The sequence below is a fragment of the Erythrolamprus reginae genome, chromosome 1 (assembly GCF_031021105.1).
Source record: "Erythrolamprus reginae isolate rEryReg1 chromosome 1, rEryReg1.hap1, whole genome shotgun sequence".
NCBI classification, from domain to species: domain Eukaryota; kingdom Metazoa; phylum Chordata; class Lepidosauria; order Squamata; family Dipsadidae; genus Erythrolamprus; species Erythrolamprus reginae.
Genome location: NC_091950.1, coordinates 223103309 through 223113712, shown reverse-complemented (window position 1 = coordinate 223113712; position 10404 = coordinate 223103309). Strand labels below are relative to the sequence as shown.

At 41.8% G+C, this 10404-nt stretch overlaps 1 protein-coding gene across 1 annotated transcript; it reads right to left on the bottom strand.

The window, feature by feature from the left end:
* Positions 1–763: 763 nt before the first annotated feature.
* Positions 764–1717, bottom strand: LOC139171211 (chromosome partition protein Smc-like). Its single transcript, XM_070759225.1, has one exon. It carries the CDS (start codon positions 1715–1717, stop codon positions 764–766), a length of 954 nt encoding a protein of 317 aa, XP_070615326.1.
* Positions 1718–10404: the final 8687 nt, after the last annotated feature.

Below are 10404 nucleotides of genomic sequence, written 5' to 3'. Positions count from 1 at the left end.
CAAATATATTAGTGTTTGCGGCCAGTGGCTGGATTTTCCCATTCAAAGGCAAACAGGTGTTGGCTATTTTTGGGTATATGAATATTGAAAATGCACCCTTAAGATCTATGACTGAAAACCACTTTGCAGCTTGGGAAATTAGTCCCAAAATGACATAAGGATTAGGCACCGCTGGGTGAATTGTTATATATTTTTCTTTTTCTTTTCTTATCTTCCCCCCCCCCTGAGTGATCTAATAATCTATTTGAGATTGCGTTAAAGTCACCAATTATGATCATATTTTCAATATTTAATTCATTTATTTTTTGATGCAATTGCTTATAAAATGTTATTTGATTTTCATTTGGAGCATAAATAGAGACGATAACAAGAGGTTTCGGGTCTATATTTACCTGTACAATTAATATTCTGCCCTCTTGGTCGGCATATAATTGTTTGGAATTTATGGAGTTTTTAATATACATTGCTATCTCTCTTTTTGTTTGATTTGCCAGCCTAACATATATATTTCCAATTTTAGAGTTCAATAATAATTTCCGATTTGTCTTTTTGATATGAACTTCTTGTAATATTACTATCTGTGCTCTTTGTTTTTTAAGTTTAGCGAATATTTGTTTCCTTTTTCTCGGTTCATTTAGTCCATTTACATTCACAGAGAAGATTTTCAAGTCTTCCGACATAATTATTTGTAGTATTTCTTGGTGTCTTTAGATTCGCGCTGTGGTTGTTTTCTTCTTGCACCTAATTCTTTTCTTTCAGTTATTTATTTCATTGATTGTTCAAATTTACATATTCCACTAGTTTCATAAAATTGTCTTACATCTTCAAGGTTTTCTATTTTGACTCTTTGTGATTTCCAATATAATGAGAATCCTTCTGCAATAAGCCAGCGGAAGGTTATATTTTCTTTGATTAAAATTTTGGTTAAAAAATAATAATCCCTTCTGCTTTCTCTTACTTTTCTTGGAACTTGTTTCAGTATTGTAATTTCTTTTTCTTTATCTTGTAATTTTTCATTTCTTGTCCATTTCAGAATATCATCTCTTATAGTTTTCCTGACAAATTTGATGTGGACTTCTCTTGGTAGATTATGTCTGCATATATAGCTAGTTTGCACTCTGAAAACTTCGTCAATTTCTTTTATTAGTTCCAAGGGATCCACCTGTAGGATTCCTCCAATTATTTCCGCCATTTTTGCTTGTAAATCTTCATATTTTTCTTCTGTTATATTCTGGAATCTTAAACCGTAAGATGCTCGTTGTATTTCAAGATGTGTAATTGATTCATCGTACCTTTTGTTTAGAGAGTCAGATCTATCTTCAAAGTCGTCCATTCTTTGTTCTACCTTTTCGGTTTTTTCTTCTACTGCCTTAATTCTTTGTTCACTTTCCTTCAAAGTCTGTTGTATTTCTTTCATCTTCTCTTTCATCTCTCCTGTATCTTCTTTCAGTTCTCCTATTTCAGCCTTTAAACCTTCACGTTGTTGATTTGCATCGTGTTGGGATTTTAGCGTAAAGTCTTTCATTGCGTTCAGCGTTTCCTGAATTGTTTGGAGAGTAGGTTGTGATTGTGCTTTCTCTTTCTCTTTTTCTTTGGCTAACATACTTGCAGAAGTGCTTTGATGTACAGGAGATGGCTGAGGTGATACTTGAGGTGATGTAGCAGAAGTTAAAGTTTGCTTTTTAATAGTCTTTGTAAATGTGGATGTACTTGACATCCTCGTTATTTCTCTAAGTAATACTCTTCTGTGGTATTTTCTGGTATTTTTAATATAATTAATAGTAATTTGTACTTTTTATACATTTTTTTTAAAGAAAAAACTCCAATAAACTCCAACCCAATCAAGCTTTACTACTTATATTTAATAAAAGGAATACCCAGATTTCTAAGTATCAAGGAAACAATAATATATCAAGGATAATAAAAAAAAAATCCTAAGAATTTATGTATGTATTACCACCTTTATATCCATTTAATCTTCTTTATACTTTGACGAAGATAAAAATATAAACTTAATTCTTATTTTAAAACTATATAAGTATTCACAAATTTACCTCTTAAATTGTTTTAGTCTATTATAGAATGACAATATATAATTTTAAATCAATATATCGAAAGAAAACTTATTTTAATATTCACTCTTACAGAAGGAAAGAAAAAAATTCTCAATTGACTAAGTAGATAACCTTATTTATCAATATATAATTTGCAATAATAAAATTACTAAATAACAAAAAAGAAACAGGAAAGAAAAAAGAAAATAACCAAAAATAAGAAAAGAAGGAAAGACTTTTAGTCAATGCAACAACTTATTAAAAAAGGCTAAAATTAATTGTGTTACTTTTCATAATAAAAAGGTTTTTTCACACTTTAGCAGAACTTATTACCTACAGAAAATTTGTGTTGTTTTTTTTAAAAAAAGAGAAAGACACCACACGTGGGGAGGGAAGGGAGGACCAAAAATTAGCAATATATTATTTCAATTAATTCTATTTCAAAATATCTATAAATATATTCAATACCTAAGGAGAGAAGAGGGAAAGAAAGAAAAAAAGGGGGGAGACACCAATAATATACTTACAATTTTCAATCAGATGTAGAAGTCTTTTGTTGATTGAAGTTCTAAAATTGTAGGTTTTTTACAGTTCCTTTACAGTTCTTCTTTAAAGTCCAAAGTCCAAAATAATTCCGAAGGTCAAATTAGTCCAAATTAATTTTGTTTAATACTCCAGTAATAATTTCAAGTCTCGTTCAATCACAAAGCCAAAATATATTTATATGTTGATTAGTTCTTAAAAGCTATCTACGGTAATTATAATCCAATAGCTTAATCCAAGGATATTAAAAAGAATAATTGTAGTTTAGTTCCAAATGAAACCTTGTGGTAAATCCTCACAGATGGTAAAGAAAAAAGGAAAGAAAATGTTTTCCCTTTGCAGCAAATTTAACAAGCAGACCCGAGAATCCAGGAGCAGCAAAGCCAGTCGAAGTCAATCAAACAATGCAAACTCTTCTTTTTATAATTCGCCAGTCACAAAAAGTCACATGAAAAAATTCTCCTTTATTTTAATTTGTTAAATTGTTAATTTATTTGTTGATTTATTCCATTTTGAAAGTAAGAAACCAAAAAACATAATCCCTCCGCAGATGAAAAATAGTGCCCGGGATTTGACGTTATTCTGAGCTTGCTGAAATTCGAATCTTTATTAAATCACACCTCCTAACATCCTCTTCCAAACTATGATTTTATGTCCAGTCCCAATCTTAAAAATCTATTCAAAATCAAGTTTTATAAGTTTAGTTCAGTGTAAAAAGAGAGGAAAAAGTAGTTCTGGCCGTATAGTCTTTTCCGGCCCCAGGATATGAATTTTTTCTTTTTAAAACTTTCTTTTTTCGCCTTATTATTTTAAGAGTTCAATTTAATCAAATATTCCAAGTTTATCATGTAGTAAAATTATATCTTAAGGTCTTTTTTTCTGTTTTGTATTCTCCTTCTGCTTTAGCTGCTATTTCGAAATTCTGGTTCTTATTATTATTATTTTCTCACTTCCCACTGGTAAGGACGGATCACAATGGCCAAATCCCCTGAAGATTCAAGGATCAGTTCTCCCTTCTCCAAAGCTGCAGGGCGATCTCTTGCCTCCGGAGCTTCGGCGAAAGCTCCTCGGATACAGGGAAGCCCCCTGTTCTAAGGACAGGCCATCTGGGCCCGAACCGACTGCAAACGTGACCTTTGGAGGGGTAGAAGGAGTCTCGGGGACAGAGCCCTGCCCCGGAGCCTCCACTGCGATCCTGGACAAAACCGGAAGTCGTTCACTGGGTGAATTGTTACAGTGGCAAGATTGACAAGGCAAAGGTCTTGGATCAGTCTAAAGAGACCCTCTCCCTTTGGGATGGGAAGCAATATTCTCTCTAACTTGCACAGCGCACTATGGCGCAGGCAAATCCCAAAGACGGCACACCATTTTCCAAGCCCGTGGATGCTACTTCACACACACAACTCCTGAGTGGTCTTTGCTACCAAAGCAATTCTGCATTTGCATTGGCATCCTTCAGTCTCAAAAGACCATGGTATCATGCTCTGGATCTCCCAGAGCATGATACCTAGCCTGTCTAGCATTCCATAGCATTAATTCTGCCTAGCATTCAATATTATGGACTGTCCGAAAACCTATTCAGACTTTGAATTATAATCCAATAGTCTTTTCTCACTGAATTTCTAAGCAACTAACTGGATTGCTAAGCAACTAACCACAGAAACTACACTTCCCCTTCATGGCTCTCACCTGAGAAGGCAAGCTGACCAATTCACCAAACCTTCCAGCTAATATCAGACCCAATGAATCTTTTTCCAGGGTGCATTTGTTTTCTTGACCAGTTTACAACCACTGTATGCCATACAATATTCCCTCTAACCTGTGCAGCATGCTGTGGTGCAGGCAAATCCCAAAGATGGAGTACCATTTTCCAAGCCTGCGCAGAGGTAGCACTGTTTCTCCCTGCCCAACAGCTGATCCACCCCTCCCAAGCTGTCGGTGGGGGAGAAACCCCCAGCTTCTCTGTCTCTGTCTGGGACTGCCATCATGTGGGCCCACCTCCCCTGCAACCTCAGAAGAAGGCAGAAGATTGGGGTGGGGGGTGGGGGGCTGCCCGTGGGCTTTCTCGAGCATCAAGGGATGTCCTTCCGCTTCCTCAGCTGCTGCTGTGCGCCTTGTGTCACTTTCCCAGTGGCAGGCATTTCTCACGTGGTCCCTGCCGGCACCACCCCCAGTTTGGATGGGGGCGGCTGGTCGCCACGGGCATCCAAAATGGGGGCACTGCTGGCAGGGACCCTGCAAGAAATGCCTGCCATTGGGCAAGTAATGGTGACAGCTGAGGAAGTGGAAGGGCGTCCCTCAGCCCTCTGTCTCCAGATGCTAGAGAAAGCCCGCAGGGTGGCCTTGATCGGCATGAGGGGGCTCACTCCATCAGCCCGCACCCCAATCCTGCAGCCTGAGAGAAAGCAAAAGGGAGATGAAAGTGGGAGAAAAACAGAAATGAAGGTGAGAGAAATAATAAAAATAATAAATAATAATTGCCCACCCGCTGAAGTTCAGCCGAGTCTCCTCCCCACCCTGGTGCTGGGACAGGAGTGGGGTCTTGGAGGAGGGGGCTCTGGAAAGGGGCTCCCCCAGCTGGCCCTCCTTCTGCCCTCCCCTCAGGCCAGGAAGGGTCCGGCTGCCTTTGCTGCCTCTGTATTGAAACGGGAAAGGTGCTTATTCTAGGCAGTTCCAGGGCTACGTGGAGTGCAGGCAGCCCTGCAGGGGCCTCCAGAGTCTCCTGTTTGCTTTCACCAATGCTGCCTAGCAAGTCCCTCGCATTTCAATGACCTTGTAGTGAAGACGGGGCTCTGCAAATCATCTGCTAAACTTTCTTCTCCTGCACTCCTTTTCCCACTTTTAAAAAGGATGCTGGACCACAAAAGGCTTTTATTGGGTTCGTTTACTGGTGGTTACTCTTAAAATTGACACATTTTCTACTCCAGATTGTTCGGAGGTATTTTAACTTGATAAGTTTAGGGGGGAGGAAGGAGGGAGGAAGAGAGAGAGAAGGAGGAAGGGAGAGAGAGAAAGGAGGAGGAAGGGAGGGGAGGGAGAAAGAGAAAGGAGGAGGAAGGGAAAGAAAGCAAGAGAGAGAGAGAAAGCAAGAGAGAGCGAAAGAGTGTGAGAGAAAGCAAGAGAGAGAGAGAGAAAAGGAGAGGAAGGAAGAGGGAGAGAGAGAAAAAAGGAGAGGAAAAAGGAGAGGAAAAAAGAGAAATGAGAAAATGATTGAGGCAGAGAATGAGAGGAAAGAGAGAGAAACAAAAGAGAGAGAGAGAAGTGACTCTTGATTTAAGCACCCAAATAATAACAGAGAAAACCCCGCAGCCCTCACCTGTTTTTGGAAATGGTTCAAGAGTTCACACACACGCACACACACACACACACACACACAAGAGGGAGAGGAGAGAAGAATGGAAAAACAGAGAAGTGAGAGGGGGAAGGAATGAGAGAAAAAAGGAGGAAGAGGGAGAAATGAGAAACAAATGAGAGAGAAAAGGGGGAGAGACAGGAGAGGTACCCAAAAATGAGAAGAGAGGTAGAAATTTGAGGAGGGATGATTGACTATGGAATATTGGTAAAAGATATACAGTAATACCTCATGATACGAACTTAATTGGTGAAAGGAGGAGGTTCGTAAGACGAAAGGTTCGTAAGACGACACATTGTTTCCCATAGGAAACAATGTAAAGTCAATTAATCCGTGCAACCAAAAAACCCCCCGCAAAAAAACGGTTTTCGGCGACTGCTGGGAAGCCGTGCGGCTGTTTTAAAAGGTGACAGCCGGCCTGGGGGGCTTGCCAGCATCCCCCCGAACCCGGGTTCGGGGTTCGGGGGGGTGCTGGCAAGCCCCCCAGGCCGGCTGCGACCTTTTAAAACAGCCGCGCCGCTTCCCAGCTGTCTCCTGAAGCCGAACGCTAAAGCCAAACTTCCGCGTTCGGCTTCGGGAGACAGCTGGGAAGCGGCACGGGTGTTTTAAAAGGTCGCAGCCGGCCTGGGGGCCTTGCCAGCACCCCCCCGAACCCGGGTTCGGGGTTCGGGGGGTGCTGGCAAGCCCCCCAGGCCGGCTGCGACCTTTTAAAACACCCGCGCTGCTTCCCAGCTGTCTCCTGAAGCCGAACGCTAAAGCCGAACTTCCGCGTTCAGCTTCGGGAGACAGCTGGGAAGCGGCACGGGAGTTTTAAAAGGTCGCAGCCGGCCTGGGGGGCTTGCCAGCACCCCCCCGAACCCGGGTTCGGGGTTCGGGGGGGTGCTGGCAAGCCCCCCAGGCCGGCTGCGACCTTTTAAAACAGCCGCGCCGCTTCCCAGCTGTCTCCTGAAGCCGAACGCTAAAGCCGAACTTCCGCGTTCGGCTTCGGGAGACAGCTGGGAAGCGGCGCGGCTGTTTTAAAAGGTCGCAGCCGGCCTGGGGGGCTTCCCAGCAACCTCCCGAACCGAACCCGGGGTTCAGCAAAATTTTGCCTCTTCTTACGAACTTTGTTCAAGTTACGAACCGGCGTTCGGGAGGCTTCTGGGAAGCCCCGCCGCCCGGCTGTCACCTTTTAAAACAGCCGCACGGCTTCCCAGCAGTCTCCGAACGCCGGTTCGTAACTCGAAAAAAGTTCGTAAGAAGAGGCAAAATTTTTCTGAACCCCGGGTTCGTATCACGAGTTGTTCGTAAGACGAGGGGTTCGTATCTTGAGGTACCACTGTATTTAGGTGTTGTTTAATATTAGGAAGTATTAATTCATAAAATTAGATTAGAATTTTAGAACTATATAGAATTACATAGGTAAAATTAATGGAAGATACATATGATAAATAAGGGGTTTATGATATCTACTGTATGATTTTATGAGTTTGCATTATGAATTTAAAATATACTTGGAAATGTAGAAGATTGATGAAAGTTAATAATAGTGAATGCTATGTCCTGAAAATTAATTGAGCTTGGAAATATTGAATGAAATTATAGAAAAGTAAATATGGAAATATATTAATTGATGCATTGGTGTTCAGATAGATTTTCATAGTATTATTAGCATGGATTTATTAATAGTTGTGTTTTTGGTTTTGCTGGTTGTTTTAGTTTTAATTGTAATAGATTTTGGTTTTGTTTTATTACTCATTTCTTTTAATAAAAAAGAAGGGAATTTTTTTTCCTAATTAGGAAAAATTTGTATAAGGGTTTTTTGTTTCTTTAAGAAGAATGTATAAGGAGGAGTAGGCATGACGGCCTATCTGGATTTATAAGAGGATAATGATATTAACTGAAATATAAAATAACAGAATAACATAGTGGGAAGGGACCTTATTCTGCCACAGCATCAAGCCCCAAATAATTAGGCAATAAGTTGTCTTTTGAGGCTTTAGCAGCATATATTATCTGTTTCATCTCCTTCTGTCTCATTTTATACGCCTCTCTATCAGATATACTTCCAGACTCTCTATACCTCCTATAGGCAGCCTTTTTTTCATTGACTATAGCCCGTACATCATTGCTAAACCGTAGCGGTTTCTTCTTCCTTTTACCTTTAGTTATTTGCCTTACATACAGTCCAGTGGTTTTTAAGATGGCCTTTTTTAATACAGTCCATTGGGTGCTCGCTCCTGCCATTTTATCCCTACCCTTTAATTAATTATTTAAATATTCTCCCATTGAATTAAAATTTGTTTTTCTGAAATCTAATACTTTGGTTGCAGTATAGGATTGCTCACAATCCGTTTTTACATCAAACCACAAACATAGATGGTCACTGCAACCTAAATTTTCTCCCACCTTAACCTCTAAAACCCAATTCCCATTCATAAAAACTAAATCTAGAATATTCTCCCCTCTAGTCGGTGTCTTAACCAGCTGTACCAGAGCTGCTCCTGTAAAGGCCTCTACTATATTCTTACTTTTGCATGTAAGGGCACTGGGGATATTCCAGTCAACATCAGGCATGTTGAAATCACCCATAACCACAATATCTCCCTTTACTGCCATTTGGGTAATTTTTTTTTTTTTTTTAAAAAAATTATACCAACAAACATACAAACAACATTAAACATTTATACTTATCTATATGCATAATAATTAATATTTTACAATTCTGTTTTTATTACATTATATTTTCTTAATACTAATTCCTTTTCTTGTTATTTTTTTTTCTATCCAGTTATACAGTTTCTCCCACACTCTGTAGTAGTTCTTATTTTGTTTATCTTGTAATTCATACGTTAATTTACTTAATTTAGTGCAGTCTAACATTTTCTTAATCACTATCTCTTCATTTGGTGTCTTTTCTTGTTTCCAAGTTTGTGCGAATGCCAATCTTGCTGATGTTAGTATGTGTGTTATTAAATAATAGTCTTCTTTGCTGTGTTGACCTCTGATTATTCCTAATAAATACATTTCTGGTTTTGTTTCTAATTTATATTCCAATATTTCTTCCAGCCAGCTCTGAGTTCTAGTCCAAAATTTTCTTGCTTCCGGGCATAACCACCAGATGTGATAATATGTTCCTATGGCTGTTTTGCACTTCCAGCATTTATTACTTATACTCGAGTGTATTTTAGCTAAGCATGCTGGGGCATAATGCCATCGGTAAAACATTTTGTATAGGTTTTCTTTGTATGGTATAGATAATGTCATCTTATAATTTACTTTCCATCCCGCCACTAGGCCTCTAAGTTTCCATGGGGGGGGTGTTTGCCGATGAAGAGGGGCTGGTGGCACGTCCCACCGCTAGGCCTCTAAGCCTTCATGGGGGAGTGCCGACAAAGAGGGCTGGCAGCGTGTCCTGCCACTAGACCTCTAAGCCTACATGGGGGGGGACGAAGAGGGCTGGCGGTGCATTCTGCCACTAGGCCTCTAAGCCTCCGTGGGGGGGCGATGAGTGGGCCTCTTACCTCTCTGCGGGGGGCCCTCATTTCAGGTGTGCCACAAGCCTGGCCTGGCGGTGACAGCAGACATCCACCCCCTCGCCTTCCCAGGTGTCCACGGCACCCGGCCACGTGCCGCCTCTGGCTCCCGGTAGCCAGGCCGACTTTTACCTGCTGCCGGAGCTGTTTTATCTTCATGGCGCAAAGCCACACAGTCCCGGACTCCCAAATCGCTCCCTTCTTCGGTCAGCAAAGGCATCTGCCCAGGAAAGCGCTGTGTGTTGAAAAAGTGCAATGCTTTCCGGGCAGCTGGCAAGGCCTGGGAGGGCAAGGGGGTGGATGGCTGCTGCTGGGAGAGAGGGAATGAGAATCCTGGGCCTGGCAGTGCGGCCTGCCACCAGCCTGCTAAGTATCCATGGGGGTGTGAATGGGGATCCTAGGCCTGGCGGTGCAGCCTGCCGCCGGTCCACTAAGAGTCCATGGGGGGGCAAACGGGGATCCTGGGCCTGATGGCATTGCCTGCCACCAGCCTGATAAGTGTCCATGGGATGGCGCCAATTGGGGATCCTGCGCCTAGCCTACTAAGCTGGCCTACTAAGCATCCGTGGGGAGAGGTAAATGAGGATCCTGGGCCTGGCGGCATGGCCTGCCGCCTGCCCGCTAAGTGTCTGGGGGAGCCAACAAAGATCCTGGACCTGGCGGCGCAGCCTGCTGCCGGCCCGCTAAGCATCCATGTGGGGGGGCAAATGGGGATCCTGGGTCTGGTGGTGCAGCCCGCCATTGGCCCGCTAAGCATCCGTGGGAGGGGGCGAACAAGGATCCTAGACTTGACAGGATTTGTTTGTTTGTTTGTTTATTTATTTATTTATTTTTTATTTATACTTATATGCTGCCCAGTCCCGAAGGGACTGCCGCTCAGACACTATACCTTTCCACCCACCCCGAAAAAAAATTAGAGGGAACACTGTCTTCTATTGTT